This window comes from Apium graveolens, chromosome 6 (assembly GCF_009905375.1).
Source record: "Apium graveolens cultivar Ventura chromosome 6, ASM990537v1, whole genome shotgun sequence".
NCBI lineage: Eukaryota > Viridiplantae > Streptophyta > Magnoliopsida > Apiales > Apiaceae > Apium > Apium graveolens.
This window is the reverse complement of record NC_133652.1, coordinates 60710385-60731183: the sequence shown is the minus strand read 5'-3', so window position 1 is coordinate 60731183 and position 20799 is coordinate 60710385. Positions and strand designations below refer to the sequence as shown.

The 20799-nt window shown below is 31.5% G+C and overlaps 2 protein-coding genes across 2 annotated transcripts; one reads left to right on the top strand and one right to left on the bottom strand.

Annotated features, from left to right (window-relative positions):
* Positions 1 to 8981: 8981 nt before the first annotated feature.
* On the top strand, positions 8982 to 14783 carry LOC141666708 (uncharacterized). Its single transcript, XM_074472862.1, has 7 exons — positions 8982 to 9476; positions 12154 to 12192; positions 12301 to 12371; positions 12767 to 12831; positions 13087 to 13176; positions 13266 to 13358; positions 14185 to 14783. Exons 1-7 carry the CDS (start codon positions 9064 to 9066, stop codon positions 14620 to 14622), a joined length of 1209 nt encoding a protein of 402 aa, XP_074328963.1. The 5' UTR covers positions 8982 to 9063; the 3' UTR covers positions 14623 to 14783.
* Positions 14784 to 15614: 831 nt separating this feature from the next.
* On the bottom strand, positions 15615 to 16355 carry LOC141666975 (lachrymatory-factor synthase). The gene has a single exon (XM_074473243.1). The coding sequence runs from the start codon at positions 16269 to 16271 to the stop codon at positions 15762 to 15764; it is 510 nt and encodes a 169-aa protein (XP_074329344.1). The 5' UTR covers positions 16272 to 16355; the 3' UTR covers positions 15615 to 15761.
* Between the last annotated feature and the right edge of the window lie 4444 nt (positions 16356 to 20799).

Below are 20799 nucleotides of genomic sequence, written 5' to 3'. Positions count from 1 at the left end.
TTATGTAAGATAATTATCATTTATGAACCATTGGATAGATCGAGAACATGTGACATCATACATGGAAATAAAAATTAGCAGTTTTTTTTAAACATTAATGTATATATAAATATGTATATTTATAAAGTGTCTCCACTTAACAAAGGTTAAGTATTCCTATTATATGCTAGTAAAATCTTTCATATTTGAGTAATATTTAGTTTTATTTATAGTTATATGGTCATAAGTTGGAGATTAAATATTTAAGATACTAATTTTTAACGCTTAAATATCACTAAATTTGAAAAGCCAAATGAAAATGATAAAAAGAAAAAATTGAATCTGGACCGGCCACCAGTAACCTACTCACTCAAATCCCAGATAAGTTAGAGTCTGAATGATCGACCATTTGAGAAATCTTAATATTGGGAGTTCTTAATTACAAGAAATGGAAAGAAATAAAAAGAAATGGATGCAATGGTGGAACTAGCTAGAGATATTGGTCGAAATGTATTCATAGGGTTATTTCCGATAACCACAACGGTGTGTCGTGGCCAAGTATGATTGGACCGTGTGCTATATATTGACGGTACAATTATGTGCATGAAATGAAACTTACGAATTTCACAGCTTTAAGTTTAACACTGTTTCTGGGTTATCGTATATGGGACAAACGGGCAGCGACGAGAGTGCAGGAATATTATTAATTTTTATTATATCAGCCAGACGCTACATATAAAGCTGCATACACCGTTTATTCTCATTGTTGGATAATTGGAGGGAGGGACCATTATTCTGCCTTGTTTATACTTATTCTTTTGTCCCATGGGAGGGCTGTCTCTGTTCATATTCATGCAAAGCCCAGGGACTAGAGGTGGCCACTCGTGCGGGTCGTGCGGTCCGGGCCGGGTTTGTAGCGGGTTGGGACCGGAAAAACTGAACACTGAACCGGCACTTGAAGCGAGCGAATCGGGCCGGGCTGTGCTTGAACTTGCAGAAGGTAACTCGGATTCGGCACTGAACTCGTGTGCGTGCCAGGCGGTTCACGGGTTCGCGGGTTGCAGGCACACGGGCTCGCGGGTTGGCGGGTTGGCACGGTAAGTTTTTGGTTAAAAAGAGTACGGAAATCAAAATATACAATTAGACTAAGATCTGAACCACCAAGAGAGCATTTGGGTTGAACTCAACAACAGGATTCTCAGGGACTGGTAAAGAGGGGATAGGAATATATTAGTCCAAGAGTTTGCAAAACTTGACATAAATGTTGTACTTTGCTTTTTCCTATATAGATACTGGTTAATGGTTTACCCTTTTAGGCAATCATGTTGATGACTTGGGTTGGGCGGGAGAGTTTCTTCCTAATATCCTGCTTGCTTGTAGTTACAGAGCCTTTTGAGCTCTCTTCCTCCTTTCACTTTTTCGTCATATATGGGTTATATGTTTAGTCAGGGAGTTTAAAACGGGCCTCTATGATCCGGTTCTTGTGTAGTTTAGCCAGTACATAAAAGATTTTGATTGAAATGGGTAAACTGGGTATAGTTGGTTGCTTCTTTTCCTCCCCTCTTATGTGGCACCTGGAAGCCTCATTGAGATGAGTTTTCGATTATGGTTGGCTGAAGTGTAGATGCCGTGCGGGCTGTGCGGGTTGCACAGTTCGTGCGGCTCACGCGGGCTTCGCCTGTGCGGGTCGTGCGGGTTAGTACCGGTTCCGGTTTTTTAAAATTAAATTCGTATTCGGTTCGCTTCTTTCGGCGGGTTGTGCGGGTTTGAACCGGCCCGAATCGGGCCGAATATTTTACGATTTCTGTACGAGCCGGTCCCGAATGTGCGGTTCGAACCCGCACGTTTGGCCACCTCTACCAGGGACTACATAACGTTATGAAACAGAACCAACAATTTGTATATGAGGTGTGTACTTCATTCCTCAACTTTTAACTTTCATGTCAAAATTAACTACAAATTACAAAATGCAATATAATTATACCCTCAATATATTCAGTTTTTGGCTCCATACATACAAGTAAATTGTTGTCAGGGCACTAGTTTTTGGCTCCATATAATTTTCAAGGTTCAGAAGGAAGTAAAACCAGAGCAACACCTTTGCCCCAGTCTCCCAAAATTTATCCGGTTCTTAATGCGTTTTTATGTGTTGTCAAACTTATGGGCGTGGTGTCCAGTAATTAGGTCAAAAAGAGCTGTGCCCATTAATCATATCAAGTCAGGCTCTTTGCCAACAAGAATCGGCCACAGACCTATGACCATATATTCAGTTCTGACCCTCGCTTGCTTTTCATTATGCAATGGAATGATGATGAATGGATGCTCTTCTATTCTTATAACCACATCATGAGTACAAGGAATATTCTTTAACCGGTCTGAACGAGGAAATATCTTAAGGATTTTATTGACTAAACAAACAATCAAAGCAAAGCTGATACCCTACCCAAGGGACATGTTCTTTTTTATATGCTGCTAGAGTCCGGCATATACAAGTAAAACTCTGGGTCACCTACTCGATCTCGACTCGTCATATAATTAAATTTGATTCGGTAATAATCGAGCTGAGTTCGAACTCGAACTATTCGAATATTTTACCACCTAGAATTTGAGTTTTAAATTACCCGGCTCGTAATATTCGTAATGTTCACGAGTTTTATTGAACCCTTATTGTATTCAATTTTTTTTAATATAAATAGATTAATATTTAATATCATATTTGTATTCTATATATTTAATCGAATCCAACGGGAGACAATCATATTTTGAATTTTTTTTCAATATTTGATTCCAGTTTTTAAGTCAAACTCGAGCTTATCAAACTTTTTATATGCTAAGTTTCGAGCTTGTAGTTTAAAGTTCGATCGAACTCATACTCGAGCTCAAGTCCGAACATATTAAATCAAACTCGAACCAAATCTGAGAATACATAACACGGCTAGGTTTGATTACACCCCTGCTAGACCACAATTCACTGTGGTAGTTGGAAATTAGCCTTAAAAACACAAATGGCCCATATGGTAAAATAAAGCCTGCATTACATGGTCGATATAATGACACGGAAGTAAAATAAAATAATGTATACCCGTTCAGACTAAAAATAATAATACTCCAACCGGACTAAAACAATAATGCTATTGTAATATTTAAGATGATAACAGTTTTTAAATTATTACATTACCGTATATTTAAGCAAAAGTTTTAAAAAGTTTTTCTTACCTTTTTCGTAAGTTTGACAGGGTTTCTTTTTTTCTCTTATTTTTTATCTGTATTTTCTTGAATATCTGAACAAAACAAATATCAATTTAACATCTGGACTACTTTACCAATAATACACCTATTTTCCATGTTACTATAATAGAACTAGGTATATATGCAATTTGGTCGGAGTAATGGGTCTCGAGTTAAAATAAAATAATGTAAATCAATAATCCGGGATAAATTAAATTATATTAGATTAAGCATAATTTGTATCATATTGATCTGAACTGAAAATTAACTTTTAATTAAAATAAAATTATTATTTTTAATACACACATAAAATCATTAATAAAATTATATCTTTCAATCAATAATATTGTCTTTTTCAAATAGCTCTAATACTTAATCATTTAAGTAATAATCTCGTTAACATAATTTTTTTGTTAAGGTTCAACATAATGAAGAAATTATAATTTTAATCAAAAAAATAAAGTCAATATAATAATATTCTTTTCCCGGTACTGAGGCTATTACTTTAAATAAGTTTAACTATTCAAAAAAACTATGAATATATATATATATATATATATGTGTGTGTGTTCGTATAATTATCATGAAGTATATCACTTAAAATCATAAAAATAAATAAATTAATAATTTAAAATATTTTTTAAAAAATTATATATTATTAAAAAAAATTATGTGATCTGTGTATCGCACGAATTTTAAGCTAGTTAAAGTATAACATCGCAATATGAAAAAATTATATTTTTATCCTTCACAAGATCTCAACATACTGTGATATTAATTTAAATTATTTGAAAAATTAATAAAATTTTCTCTCAAATAACTTAGTGATAGCATTTCTTTATTCAATATACCTATAGCATTTCTAGCTGCGGTGGCAGGGATGTTACCGAAATTAATGTGATAAGACATTTTTAATTGACTATCCATTAAAGTAGGTAAATTGTCATGAATTTGTCAATTTTTGTCGACTTCTCAAAATAAATATTTTTTCGTCTCGGATCAATAATATAATTATTTTGACATCATCAATAGTATTAGTAGTATCTATAATTCTAGTTTAGCCCGAACACCATCTATATTTACCCAAATACCGTCTCATACTTTATTTTAGTGGTTTTATAATTTTTAACGATAATATTATATAAGATATTATGTCAAAATAATAAATTAATTAAATGAGGGCAATGAAGTAATTTCAGCAATTACGGACTCACTATCAAACTTCTAATGTTAAGTCTAAACTCGTGCGATGCACGATTGTTTTAAATAATTGTTATTTTAATGTTAATATTTTATTAATTATATTTGTTAAAACTGAAAATATGTCTGAATAAATAAAACAGAATATATCTTTTATTATATTATAATACCTATTTTATTATAATTAGGTTTTAGAAAAATATAATTTAATAAACTCACTAAAAAATATAGGCTCAACACCCATCCGTAACAATTTCCTATCATTGTTGGAGAACTATCCCAAGGGAAAATATGTTTAGTTCAATTTTCGTTGGTGATTTGGTTTATCAATATTAGTTTTAAAATCGTGAACATGAACCTTATATGATTCACGATAAAACGCTTTTTTCCGTCCATTATTTTGTAATAGTACAGAAGATAATTATATTAAAATAATAAATTAGTTAAGTTGGGCAATTATGTAACTTTAGCGAGTACCGAATGACTACCAAATTTTTAATATTTCGTCTATTAAATATTGTATACATTGATAAATAGATAATCAGTATATATTAAAAAGAATTGTCCATAACAGTTTTAGAGAAAGATTTTTTTTATTTGGGAAAAATAAAAAAGGCAACATGTTTTATTTAAAAAAGATATAGATTAAAAGGAATTGTCTAAAATATTTTTAGAGAAATAGTTGTTTAGTTGGTGAAAATAAAAAAGGCAACGTATTTTACTAATTAAGGTAATTGGTTATATATTAATTAGGGGCAATTGAGTAAAATATTAAAAAAAATTAAGGAAAGAAAATTGTATAATTGAAGAAAAGACCATATCAATTGAATGTTACGTCGTCTTTTATATAATAATAATAAATTTTATCGTATAATTCTTTATTGACTACCACTTTTATTATACGAAGTATAATAATAATAATATAGTATAAAAGTATAGAGTTCTATTTTCTAATATTGACTCATCATATATATTAATTTTAATTTAGGCTGCTAGATATATTATACGTCAATAAATTATATTTAGTTTAGTTTTAATAAACAATAATCAAACTTTAATATTTATTTTTGTCCAAACCATAATATACATTAATTTTATTTTAGGCCACAAATTATCTTCCGTTTGATTTTAATATGTCTCAAAGTCTTGAACATAAAAATCACTTGTGAAAAAATCGATTTTTTAGCTTATGAACTCTATAAACCTCATTTTTTGTGAATAATGGAAAGGAGAATTTGATGAAACAAAGAACCCGATAGTTTAGATCATTGATCGAAATAAAATTGTTGATCTTTTGACTTCCCCAGCTCCCGTACCATTGTTGTGAATTGTGATTGATCATTTATAACCGAAATTCATGAACCTTTTAAACAGTTTGATATAACAACTGTAAATCGGGCCGGAAATGCATCATACTATGCCTGACTAATATTTAAATTTGTATATGTATTTTTTTATTATAATTCTATTAATAAGGTTAATAAAAGTTTATAATTAAGGGTAATTCGATAAAATCAGCGTTTACCAAAAAACAAGTATCGTACCAAATTTTTTAATATTTCATATTTTATATAATAGTAATATATATATATAATCTAATTTAAAGGATCACGGAAGCAACTTTCAGAAGTTGCTCGCTAACTATTGGGAGCGGAATGTTGCAAATTTGACATTGAATAGAGATAAAATAAAAAATTAATATAAGGTCTTTTTAATTTGTGTCTAAGGACACATAATAATTACTAACTTTAATGAGTTATAACATTTTTATTAATTAAATTATTGTACATGCAAGGGATGAAGTGGGTTCATCATCTATACTAAATTATAATAGACGAAACATTAAAAATTTGGTAGTTGGTCGGTCGATATTTACTGAAATTATTTAATTACCCTCACTTAATTATTCTAATTCTAATTATTGAGTCGATCAATTCTAATTCTAATTGATATTGAAGTCAACTTACTCTATTACTTTACCAATTTCAATTCTATTTTATACCGAACTCTATATCATTATAACTTATATTAAATTCAACTTCTTCTACCAATTTATATTTTTTGAACCCACGGAAGAAGAATTTATGATTATGTCTCATGAGACAGAGTCTGTCGCTTAATGCGGTTTACCTTGGTTCACGTGGTTTGCAGACTATTACGTGAGCCCGTAGGGTTTACACAGTGCACACTCGAAGGGTAGCGGCTGCGGGTTACCTACGATAAATTTTTTTATTAAGATTTTGTTGATATATCATGTGAATCGGGTTAAGATAAAATAATAATACTATCCATCCTCCTAAAAAAATTATACTTATGAACTTGATAAACAAAATAATATATTTTATTTATCCAGGATAAAAAATACATTATACAATTGATTCAGACTAATACAAAACTAAAATAAAAATACTATTCGGCCAACAAAAATAAAATCATATATAGTAATTATTCAGTCTAAAACAAAATTATCTTATTGATCCAGACTATTAGAAAAATAAAATTAAACTAAAAATAATTAGTTTGATTTGGTCGATATATTGAATATCAGGCTAAAATAAAATAATATAAACCACCAATCCGAAATTAATCAAATTAATATTAGACTAAGTATAATTCGTATCCTATTGATGTGAACTAATAAATCAAATTTTAATTAAAATATAATAATTTTTTTTTAAAATACACATAAAATTATCAATAAAACTATATCGTTCAATCAGTAATATTGTCTTTTTTAAATATCTTTTATAAAATTATAGTTAATCGATTAAGTAATCACCATGCTAAATTAATATTTTTTACGGTCCGAACATAATGGAGATATAATATTTCTACTCTCAATAAAATGATAATTTCGTTATAATAATATTCTCCCTTACCAATGCTATCACTTTAAATAAGTTTAAATGTTCTAAACACTTATAAACATATACGTCTACTAATATAATTATAATGAAGTCATATCATTTAAAGTTTTAAATGAACAAAATTAAGAATTGAATTCAATTTTTTTAAAAAAATAATATAATATTCAAAAAAATATGTGTGATCACGCACGAGTTTTAAGTTATTATTTATAATTAGAAGTTCAATAAAAATGCTCCAAACTCGTGTAATTTGGTGTTTAAATGTACACCCGAGCACATCTATATATATATATATTATAAATTGATGGATAACCGTTTCCTAAGATTTTGTATCCATATTTTGGTTTGAATATGATTTTTAACATTAATTTTACCCAACGGACTATCCATTTTAAGGTTTGGTATCCATACTAGATTTATAAAAGATCCATTTACTTATTATGATCCGTTTTAATTATAAAAACTTAGTAATACAACTTTAAATATGGATTGTGTTACTTATGGTAAGTTTTTATTACAAATTTGAGATAAACTTTATTTTTTGTCAGATTTATTTGTAAAAACGATCTCACAAAATATATAACATGTAAAATAACATAGGTAATTTTTTAAATAAATTTATCATAATATATAAATGTAACACACTTATTATATAAATAACTTAATCTTTCGGAATCACATTATTCAATTTTATTTAAAAAATTAATTTAAATATTTTTATTAAATAAATTTTGAAATACCTGTATGCAAAGCACGGGTTATAATCTAGTATTAGAAAAAATTGATTAATTAAATAATGATTTGTCAAAAATTAACAATTATTTTGACAATCCTTGTTGAAAACATTCTTACACATTACAATAATCAAATGGACGAATAATTTACGAGAGGACTGCGACAATATTAGAATATTAACAAAAAAAATTAAAAAATTATTCGCAAAAAAAGTTTAAGATGGTCTCCTACCTGGTAGCAGGTGCTGATGCCGATAATTGTGTTTTCGATCTTATTCACTAAAAAAATTCAAAACAATCAATTATACGACACTTTGGCGACAAAGACGAAGCAACCCAAAATTCAAATCAATGAAACAGACCTTATCTTCCAAGCCGCCCACAATATACCTGGAGCCTGCGAAGTCCACCGGTCAATCCTTTTTAGTCCACAAAACTCGTCAATCCCAATTAATCCGCAAGCAACCAAATCAGTCTAAACAAAATCAACACACCACAAAATCCCAAGTGTCCACTTCCACAATAACTCCATACACCGCGTCGCACACAACCAGACCTCTCTTTTTTGTTTTTAGTAATAATAACAATAACAATGTTATAAAAACTAAAAATACGTAATTGGAAAAGATCGGTGATGACGGTAACGGTTTGAAATCAATCTGAATCAAAGTTTGAATATTTTTTTATAATTTTAAATTATATTTAATTTTTAATATTTTTTTATTAATGATTATAAGTTAATACATAATTATGTTATATATATATTTACAGTTATTTAAATTTGATTAAAATTATATTGTATATCCAATAATTTATTTATAATATATACTAATTTCAAAAATAAAATTAATTATATATAAAAGATAATCAAATCAGGAATTAATCGATAAAATCGGACATTTCCAAATAAATAATATCGTTCCACAGTCCATACGCGTAATTGAATTATTATCCTTACTAATACAGATCACTTTTTCCTGTAATCTATACCGAAACAGACTACACGTATATTCTTTTGTATCTATACTTTTAGAACTTTCCATTCTATTGTAGCCATGGAAGCTGTACAAATCGAAGAACTAACCTCCGGCGCAAGCGGCCGTATAATTCCGGTGTTCAGGAATCTCCGGCGATCATTACCGCGCTACGAATCGCTCCGGCGATCGTTGATTTTCGTGCAATCGATTTTACTGTGGTTCATTTTGGTTCTACGGCGACACCGCCTCTCGTCGTCGGCGTCTCCGCCTTTGTCACCGACTTCTGCGGGATCGACGTCGTCGAAGAGGAAGCTTGCGGTTCGGAGAGAGGAGGAGGATATTCTGCGGCGGAGAGCGCTCGCTGAGGGTTTTAAAACGGTTAGAGGTGGCGATGAGAGTGAATTTTATGAGTCTACGACGTCGTTGTTTTATGGAAATAGAGGAAACGCTCTGTTTTGCCGCTCGTGGCTTCCGGTTTTCGGTGAAATGAAGTAAGGTCGCTTCTTTCATTTGTTTACAGTATAAATTAGTCCCATTTGTGTGTGTGTGTGTGTGTGAATTTGTAATTTATTATAATTGAGATGCCTAAATTGTTTGTGTTTAGCTAGACAATGATTTACGAAGAAAATGTATTAGTTGTGGAATGTTAGAGTGAAAGTTAGATGAGTTGTTTGTTTGTGCATTTATGTGCTAATGTTTTTAAGATCATGTAAATGCTTTCTATAAGGTAAATTTCTGTGTTCTATTTGATTAGGAGTCAGTTGAAATAAAAAACTGTTATTTTGGTGGTTATGAAGGAATTAGTGATGGAGATTTTGCTTATGGTTAGATTGTAGAGGGGATGATGATATTTTGGATGGGTACTAGAGTTACTAGAACGGAAGAGCTTACTTTTTGGTATATGGTTAAAGAAATTTACAATATTTCATTGTGTTTTTTTGGCTTTCTTCTGCAAGAACAAACTTAACTGGATATATGGTTATGCTTGTTGAATTTTTTGGGTTGTACAGATATGTTGTTATGTAGACTTGACTCTTGCCTTACAGTGTTTGGAAGAGTCATGTAGGGTTTTTCTTCTAGAATACAATTTATTTGAACAGGTTGCTATGCATGAATTACTTGATTGGAGCAAAGGCCTCAAATTGTACTTTGTGCTGATATCTTTTGTACTCTAACCCTGACTTCTTCCCTAGTATTTAAAAAAATAATGATAGAGATTCATCAACTTCGTCAAAAGATGAGAGAATCAACAATCCCATTAGCAATTCTTTTGTTTTAGGATGATTTATTAGGTATGAGAGTCTCAAGCAAATATTGTTTTAAAAATGTTTAGATGTTTATCATTTCTGAGCACGATTCTCATTTTTTGTCATGAATTTGGATGAAAATTAACATAACAGTTTGTCACTGATCGTCAATGATTTTAGTTAGCTTCCTAATTTCAGAGAACCAAGTGTTTTGTCGTTTGACACCAAGCTGGGTGTGTTTGTGGTTAAATATATGAGAAAACACTTGACTGAAAGAATAGTTTATCAGGAAGGTTTTAATTAGATGTTAGTATGGCTAAATACGAAGCTGAAATTTGAAAGTTGAAACCAATGGCAATAGTGGTAGAAACAAATTATGTGCCTTCCAAAGCTGCTGGTCAATATTATACCATGTGCTTAGTAATCCAAATAACAGTATCAAAATGTGTTCAGTCATCGTGGAAGTATATTCCATATTAGTCGTCATTTCATGGTGTATATAAATTTTGAAACACTACATCTGACATTGCAATGTTGCTGATATCATCCAGTAAGTAGCTATTGTCTTATTGGTATTTGCAACATTACTTTGTATTTTGCCAAGTGGCAACAAGTACACTCAGATGATATAGTACTGAAGCTAAAAGTTAAACTTATCTGCAGTTGTGAAGGGTTGATCATTTGACTGGTGTCAATAATTGGTTAATATGTTTAAATTGTATAATTCAGTATCAAGGCTGCTGGATTGCTTATATATTACTAGGCTACAAAATATTTGTTTAGCAAACAATATATGTATATCTTAACCATGAATAAGGTGTCATTCACTATTATTGAACTTGAAGTGCTAATTATACATTTTTAAAGATTCAAGTGGTTAATGGCTTATCTCTTGTCGTACCGGGTTTTGGGTTCGATTCTCGCTCACCCCCGAGATTTGTTAGAACAGATACCCAATTGTAAGGCATATAAGCCAAATTAGTCAAAAAAAGAAAAGAAAAAAGATTCTATTCAAGAATAAATACCTTAATGTTGAATGATTAGACTCTGGTTGTACTAATTACCCAAGTAATGACTTTGATACATGTTATGTATTTGCACAAGAATATTGTTTTTGCCAAATGGAGAATATGTAACATGTAAAGTCCTAGAGGGACTGAAATATTTTTCATTGTTTATGAAAAATTAAGGATGTACATGTCCTGAACTACATGCGCGTGTTTTAGTTGTATTGCTACGTCTGTTTTTTTAGAGCCATAAATTCTTAGTACTTTTTTGTGGAATACGTTTCTATGGGCACTGCTTACTAAAAAGATGAGTTCCATAAAGACTTACAACTCGCTCCCGAGTTTTTTAAAGGGAAGGAAGTAAGTGGTAAGGAGGTAAAGTACTTTCATCCATTTTTGGAATGAAAGTTTTGGAATGAAAGTTTGTTAAATTTATATTCATTATCACTTGCTTTCGCTCATTTTAAAAACTCGGGAGCACAAATATGAATGCAAGTGAAACTACTTTACTCACCCACCACTTGCTTTCCTTCCTAATTAAAACTCGGGAGCAAGGGGTTAACTAGATAGGCTAATTTATCAATTTTGCTTCTAGATTCATGATTGAGTTTCTCTGCTTGTACGCACCATGCTTTCCTCAATCATTCCTCTATAGGGTTTGGTGTCTCTGCTGGTTGTAAACCGTGCTCAGACGCTTTAAGTATGCTTCTGCAACATTTGGCTAGTGTAATATATGTTGATCCTGCTAATATATGAAGGAATTTCAGGTTTTTTAACTGAACGAGGGGTTTTTGTGCTGTAGTTTTAAAGAAAATTAAAATTTATATAATTTCTTTCATATAGCCATACATTTCTTGTTTTCTTTTCCTTTCAGCTCCATTTACTTCTCTTATGAGCCATTGTTTGTGTTTCAGGGCTATTCTGATTATCATACATGGTCTTAATGAGCACAGGTAATATCTTATAGGTCATATTTCAAGAGTTCGGTTTTGTTTTTACTTAATTTACCTTTATTATTATCTTAATGATTACCTTACAAATCCTGTGTTGTCTGCTTCCAGTGGAAGATATGCTGATTTTTCACGACAACTGAACTCATGCAATTTTGGGGTGTATGCAATGGACTGGATAGGTATTACTGGTTGCGCATGTTTTTGATATTGAACTGTGTATGCTTCCACCTATACGAGTAGTACAATAACTCTGGCAGTTAGATATGTACAGACTTCCACTGCGGGCCGCCTACCTTTCTTTCCATGAGATTGTCTCATATATTTATTGCTCAGTAACATTTGGAATTACTGTGTGCAGCCCCTCTGATTTCTGTTACTTTATGACCAAAAGTAATTAGTTTGTGTGAAGTTTTAAATTCCCAATCCCAGGAAGCCAAAATGTATTCAGGGAACCATAAAAACACCCAAAATCTTTCTTTTCTGTTGATTGCCATTGATAACTTGATTAAGAAATTTCCTCCCATTTGTATCTAATTAACTCGAGTGTTCGTAATTTTATTCAATGTTCTTATAGGTCATGGTGGGAGCGATGGATTGCATGGTTATGTACCTTCACTGGATCATGTTGTGTCAGATACTGTGAGTTCCTTCTGTTGTTTTCTTATCAACCCTGTATCGTTCTCAACAAATCTGATATTTAGATACATTAATTTTGGTATGTGAATCTCTTTTCCCCATACAGACTTACTTTAATCCAAGTGAACCTGATTCCTACCCCTCTTGGGTTTTAGTAGAACTTGTCCTTGGAACATCGATTAGATAGTTGCATTGTGTTTTAAAAGTAGCTTCTTTCCTGTCAATTGCAATGAATTTATTCAATCTTCCATTTAACAGGGGGCTTTCTTGGAAAAGATTAGATTTGAGTACCCTGGAGTACCGTGTTTCCTTTATGGTCACTCTACCGGAGGTTCTGTGGTTCTGAAGGTACTTTTAAATAAATATATATATATATATATATATATAGATAACTTTTTTTTTCTCAAGCTAATCTGAAAGTATCCTCCTTTAATCAGGCAGCTTCTTATCCACATATTGAAAAAATGGTGGAAGGAATTATTTTGACTTCACCAGCTCTGCGGGTTAAACCAGCACATCCTATTGTTGGAGTAAGTTCTTAGTTTGCTTAAATCTGTATTTATAATGTGAATTCATGTAATATAATTAGTTATCGATCTTATTGTGTTGTTGTACACTGGTTGTGTTCCTACTTCGTTCTAATGTCATTATATCTTTTGTTTTAAAGAAGTTTCCTCTCTAATTTAAAACACCTGGAGGCGGGCATAAATAAGAATGAATATTTCAAACATAGTTTTATTTGAAGAAGACTGGAAAATTTCTGTAAACACCTACTTTATATCTATGCAAGTCTTTTTGTTAGTCTTTTTTATTCAGAATTCATACTTAAAAAAAATCTTGATTAAGGCAGAGCAATTGAACGAGAGTTCTATTTGGTACAGTAGATGCTGTCTATAATCACCTGTCACCTAGTTTCCGCACAAGATTTGCAAGTGAAAACTAAGTAGCATTATTTTAGCTATTAATTTAAATAGAGCTAAAAATAGGTGTGGCACTTTACCCTCAGGTAACTATCTGAGATTGAGCTCAACACCCTTTTTCTCTAGACTAGAGGTAAAAGGAGGTAAAGAATAGAAGCATTATGAGCTGTGTAATACACCAAGTTCAATCCGTAGTAGTTAATCTCAGAGCGATTAAGTTTCAGTAATTTCCGTTACCTCTAAATTTGAAACCCTATGTGCCATCAAGTTTAGACATCGGAGAAGTAGGATGGTTTGAACATTATAAATGGATACATGTTTGTAGTGTTTAAATAATTCATATTGCCAGGTGATTTTTTTGTTTTACTTGGAACTAAAGAGAATCTATTTTCTTCTTGAATTATATAGTCATATCTTATAAATGTCTATAATGCAGGCTGTAGCTCCATTATTTTCATTGCTAGCTCCTAAGTACCAGTTCAAAGGTGCTAACAAACGAGGAATTCCAGTTTCCAGAGATCCTGCAGCACTTGTGGCCAAATATTCTGACCCATTGGTCTACACTGGACCCATGAGGATTCGAACAGGACATGAAATTCTCCGAATCTCCTCCTACCTTATGCGGAACTTCAAATATGTTACCGTCCCGTTCTTCGTCCTCCATGGAAGTGCTGACAAAGTTACCGATCCACTGGCTTCTCAGGATTTGTACAATGAAGCACCATCCAAGTTCAAGGACATAAAACTATATGAAGGATTTCTTCACGATCTTCTTTTCGAGCCTGAGCGTGAAGAAATTGCCCAGGATATCATCGATTGGATGGAAAAAAGGTTAAGCGTTAGCATTCTTACAGACATTGATAGTCTCTGGTGAAACTATAATTATAATGCAATATAGTCTGTATAGGTTTTTCATGCTGGGTTTATTTCTTATGGGATTTGATGCATCAAAATTCGGATGTATCAATATGGACTTGTATTGTAGTATGTAGTTTTATATATTTGAAAAAGAAAACGAGCTGGGTGTTGCTAGTACTCTTTAAGACAAAGACAATATGCAGGTAGATGTAGTAGTCCACTCTTCTGACTTCTTCCCTTTGAACCAAAGAATGTGGACCAAAATTGATGCTTTGAACTAAAGAATGTGGTCCAAATTGATGCCAAGATTGACAATGACGACGGATGGTCCAAATTGAAACTCACAAAATTAAATAAAAGTATGGACCAAAGAACATAGCAGAATAACGTGGTGGTAATATCACCCTCCAAGGGTGAGCTTTCAGTCCTTGCATGGGGGCGTACTGGCCTGTCAAAGTAATAAGAGTGTCCCCAACACACTTGGAATCCCTTTTGTCTGATTCTGATTCTGAAGTGTCCTAGTTCGTTGATGATAACTAGTTAACTACCGAACCATGTTTCTTTTTGTTACTTTACGCAACTTCTTCTCCCCCAATCAAGTTTACAGGTTTACCTTGGTTCAAAGGCATACACTGTATTTGATAGTTACAACTACCTCGTCTACTTTCTTAATGTTTCTTCCAAAACAAAATTTCCGATTAGATCGATTCGTGCTGATTTTCTTAATTGTATTTAGGTATAACACTGCTTGACAATAAAACACTACATGTAAAATTTAACACAAAATCTAATTTAGTAATCTGGCCATGGAACTTACAATATTTGTTTGTTTGGACTATCAAGCACTTGTATTTGAAGAAATTAAGTGGTAATTTGAGTTTAACTAGTGTGGATTTGAACCACTCGTTTCAGTTTCTAGTTTTGAATTTGAGGTTGAAAAGATACATTTACTCTAGTGCCAAAACAAAAACAAAATGATCATTATACAAGTTCAGATTAGGAACCAAGTTAAGCTGCAGTTTATGTATCCATCCATTATTACCTTGAAGCAGAAAATTGAAGATCTGAGAGTGACAGTTACAAGGCACTTATGAGTTATGTAATAATCAAGATTAGATGCACAATACATAATCATTATCTGAAAACACGAACTAATTAATTAGTAGATTGCAAAGCTTTCTCCATTCTTTGGCCCATGGCTTGAAGAGATGATTCAAGATACCAAACCAAATCCTTAAACTTCCAACCATCAACAGGTTCAGCAACAAACAACCACTTGATCTCACAACCCCTTTTATCACCATCCTCCAACGGCATCACCTGAAAAGTAGACTTATACATCTTAAACCCCATGTTATTTTCCATTATCTCATAGCTTAACCACCGTTGAATCTCATCAATCTCTGACAACTTCTCATGGCACCACAAGGTGATGGGCTCATCACTGCCATCAGATGAAGATGTCCTGGTTGTTCCGCAGTAACGGATGAGGCCTGGCTGCCCATAAACTCCCTCAACTTTGTAACATTCATCAATACTTGGAAGCCATTTGTGAACGCTACAAAAATCTTGGACAAGAAGTGACCATACATTTTCTGCTTTTGTGTCGATTAGTCTGGCACTCACTCTGCCTTCCCACAGCTCTGCCTTTGTTTCCTCTCCCATTCTTTCGAGAAATGTTGTGACTAAAATTGATAATATGAGGGTACATTAGCAACTCTCTATATAAAGAAGAAACTTGTTTTACAATATAAGCATGTAATAATGGTGGTCTCTACTAGAGTCCTTAGAAGTCAGTATAGAATATATTACGTGTGGTCATTTTGTGAGTTATGCCAAAGAGGCCAATATTCAAGTGACACATCAATGCTTTTTATGAAAATGAAATAAATTAGCAGATAAACGAAGAAAACGAATACTAATTCAAAAATGAAACGTGACGGTAAAAAAATGTGATCTAGAAACCTGGGGTCATACTTGTTGAAATTCTATTGCATAGAATCTTGTTCTTTTGTTTAAAGTCCAAAAATGTAGAAAGATTTGCTTAAAGATAGTAATAGAATTTTGAGGTTGCGAATCGTCAACGGCTATCAGTTGAGGCAGCAGAGCCATTAGTAGGAGGGGATTGTAGCACCCAAACAGTGCAGCAGGCTCGACGGAGTTGGTTCCATGAATCCCATAGCAAGCCTTGGAAACCATTGTGTTATTGCTTAGGTTAGATATGTGTTTGTACAGGGCACAGGGGGCCATATATAATGCTGCGCTCTTACTTCTCTAATCTGGCAAGTGTTGGCAGCATACCTTTCCTGCCCTCTTTTTAATTCAATGCTACAGAGAATGAAACCACCTTTGTTTGTGTATACCTACTTTTAAATGTTATTTCAAGTAAATTTAATTAGGTGCATCAAACAATTCCTTGCAATGGAGCCTCTTTCACAAAAAACAATCGCAGAATAATTAAATTAATGGAGAAAAACGTGCAAAAAGGTTTTAAAGATGGTCTCTAATGGAATAAATCCACAAGAATTGATACCATAATCTTGAAATGATAGGTTTAAATAAAATGCAGAAAAGAATTAGCATCTTATATTCCAACGAATTATGCGTAATATTACACTCACTACAAGAAAACAAGACTAAATAAAACTGCACAAATACAACCAACATCAAATTCATCCGTTTTTGGTTGAATATAAAGGACACGGCTAAATTCAACCGCATGCGGTCATATTTATGTACAATCGTATTTAGGCGGTCGAATTTAACAGCAAATTCGACCATATGCGGTTGAATTTAGCCGTACTTCTAAACTCCACCGTATCCGGTCGAATTTAGTCTTACCAAAAAAATGGGGGGAACTTTACCGCAAGCCAATTTTTTTGCCATTTATAAATTCAATCAGTTTGGGTCGAATTTGATATTTTGAAATGGTGGGAAATTTTTGGCTTTTAGAAAAATAGTTGCAAAATTGAGGGGTAGTTTCCCGCATTTCTGAAAATTATAAATTTTGTAAAAAAACAGTTGTATTAGTTTATTATAACTACATTCAGTTATATTTATTATTTTCAGAATTTATTTTTTTAAAAAATAATTAAGTAACTTGATAACTTTGTACTCCAACCGTTGGATCAAAATGAGTGCACAAAAATTTTATTAGAGTTGTTCGTAAACCGAGCTGTTTGGCAAACATATATTAAATCTATATATTTTAGTGATATGATAAAAAAATTAGAAAAAAATAAATAAATTTAGTTTGCTATTTTAATAGTTAATCAGTATTTTGACCAATACTTCTTACTAGTAAAAAGTCCTATATAAATGATTCACCCTTGCATATGTCAATATCTATATATTTAGTGATATGATAAAAAATTTAGAAAAAAATAAATGTAACTGGTTTACTATTTTAATAGTCAAATAGTACTTGTATTTCTTAGTAGTGTTAGTCCAATATCGATATTTTAGTTTTTTTAAAAAATATTTATGAATGATCCAACCTTACAGATGTTAATATTTATATATTTTAGTGATATAAAAAAAAATTTAGAAAAAAATAAATATATTTAATTTACTATTTTAACAGTCAAATTGTACTTTGACCATTACTTCTTACTAATGTTAGTCCAATATGGATGTTTCGATTTTTTAAAAAACGTTTATGAATGGTACAACCTTACAGATGTCAATATATATATATATTATAGTGATAAAATAAAAAATTTAGAAAAAATAAAATGTATTTGGTTTGCTATTTTAACAGTGAAATAGTATTTTGACTAGTACTTTTTACTAGTGTTAGTACAATATCGATGTTTCGATTTTTTTAAAAATATTTATGAATGATCTAACCTTACAGATGTTAATATTTATATATTTTAGTGATATAATAAAAATTTTAGAAAAAAAATTATGTATTTTGTTTGATATTTTAACAATCAACTAGTAGTTTAACCAATACTTCTTACTAGTGTTAGGTCAATATCGATGTTTCGATTTTTAAAAAAAATATTTATGAATGATCCAACCTTACAGATGTTTATATCTTAGTGATATAATAAAAAATTTAGAAAAAAATTAAATGTATTTAGTTACTATTTTAACAGTCAAATAATATCTTGATCAGTACTTCTTACTAGTATTGGTCCAATATCGATATTTCGATTTTTAAAAAAATGTTTATGAATGATCCAACCTTACGGATGTCAATATTTATATATTTTAGTGATAAAATAAAAAATTTAGAAAAAAATAAAATGTATTTGGTTTGCTATTTTAACGGTCAACTAGTAGTTTGACTAATACTTCTTATTAGTGTTAGTCCAATATCGATGTTTCGAATTTTTAAAAAATGTTTATGAATGATAAAAATTTTAGGAAAAATATATGTATTTTTATCATTAGATATCAATTATTTTAAAAAATAAAGTATAATTGAATATAATTCTAAATTTCACCGCACAATTTTGTTAATGAAATTTATCATAAAATCAATCAAAATTACAATTTCATTTTTTTTATCAAAATAATGAGTTGTTAAAATAAATTATAATATTATAATATTATAAGAAAAGTTCAAAAAATAACAATATTTTTTATAGAAATTTTCCGAATTTTATCATAACAAAAAATATGTAATATGTAAACTGACTTATAAATTGACACTCCTAAATTTAACTGACTGCGGTCGTATTTAACCTGACCACAACAACGATCCGGGTGATTTAGATCCAACATGTCAAATTTAAGCGCTAAAACATAATCCAAAAGTTGATTTTACTCTATATAAAAAAACTAAAAAACAATATATATTAACTTTAAAGCCCCTAACCCCGTCCCCCTCCCACCCTTGCCCCCTCCTCCCCTGCTCCCCTCTTCTCACTTCTCACTGCTCCCTCCCCCCTCTTCTTCTCTCTCTCCATAAAAACACACACATATGCATCTATAAATCTAACCAATATAAATAACAATTCAATAAAAATGTAATCTCGAATCGACGATGCTGAATGACTCGTCGCCGAATCGCCAACGCTGACCGACTTTATCAAACTCGATTCCGATGAGGAGTACTCAGTGGAGGTCGGAACAAAGAAGAAGCCGTTATACCGAAGCCGAACATGCCGCATTTCGCGCCGCCGACGGATGTTTCCGGTCATCCGACGCCGCTGAACTTCTCCGGGAGGCGGAGCTAACGAAATCAGTATGTAGGCACTGGCTTCGGAGTTTGTATATGAAAGGAATAGCTTTTGGGTTTCTGCAATAGTATGATAAGGCTTAAATGCCAATTTCTCGATTTTTTAAACTTTTCGGAGAGTGTTGAGAGCAGGATTGTGGGATTGTGTTTGTAAGCATACTAACGAGGATATTAAAGATTGTAATCTGGTTATTGGAATGGTTGCTATTTTTTACAGCTCACCAGAATCTACGATTTTTTCAGCCAGTTTTTTTTTTAAAATCATGTGCTCTTTAACTTGACCGCATTTGGTCAAATTTAGAACTATTTTTTAATCATATACGGTCGAATTTATAGTTTAGGCGGATTTTTTATTTTTTTTCAAAAATTCAAATTTTTTGGGCGGAATTTTCAGATTTAGGTGAAACACAAATTCAACCGCTTTCGGTCGAATTTAAGTGGTCGAATTTAGCTGCGCGTATGCTAAATACGACCGATTTACTAAATATAACTCGAGTGAATGCGACCGGTCCAAAAACCGGTCGTATTTAGTTAAATACGACCGAAAATGATCAAATTTAACTAAATTCAACCGATTTTTAACCTAAATACGACCGAAAATGATTAAATTTAACTAAATATAACCGATTTTTAACCGATCATATTTACCTGTTTTTTTTGTAGTGACTAAAATTATGAACTTTTTAAAAATTTCGCACAGCTTGTCAGCATAGATAATAATGCTTCATGATAATGACCATTTTTAGTTAAAAAAACAATAAATCAACTTTTTTTATACTACCTTAGTCCCTCCCAATTGTTATAGTTTTTAAAAAAATATCCGGCGCGCATGTTAAGGTAAATAAAAAGCATATTTCTATAACTTTTTTTTAAAAATATTTTTCTAAATAAAAAAGAGTGTTTAAACTTTTATTCAGAAAAAGAAATTTTTAAAAAAAGGTTATTGAACTATAATTTTTATTCATCTTAGAGTGCGTGCCGGACACTCTCTAAAAAACGATA

Coding starts and splice junctions, on each gene's coding strand:
- LOC141666708 (XM_074472862.1), top strand. CDS start 9,064: ATGGAAGCTGTACAAATCGAAGAACTAACCTCCGGCGCAAGCGGCCGT. Junction 12,193..12,300: donor CATGGTCTTAATGAGCACAG/GTAATATCTTAT, acceptor GTCTGCTTCCAG/TGGAAGATATGCTGATTTTT. Junction 13,177..13,265: donor GAGGTTCTGTGGTTCTGAAG/GTACTTTTAAAT, acceptor TCCTTTAATCAG/GCAGCTTCTTATCCACATAT.
- LOC141666975 (XM_074473243.1), bottom strand. CDS start 16,271: ATGGGAGAGGAAACAAAGGCAGAGCTGTGGGAAGGCAGAGTGAGTGCC.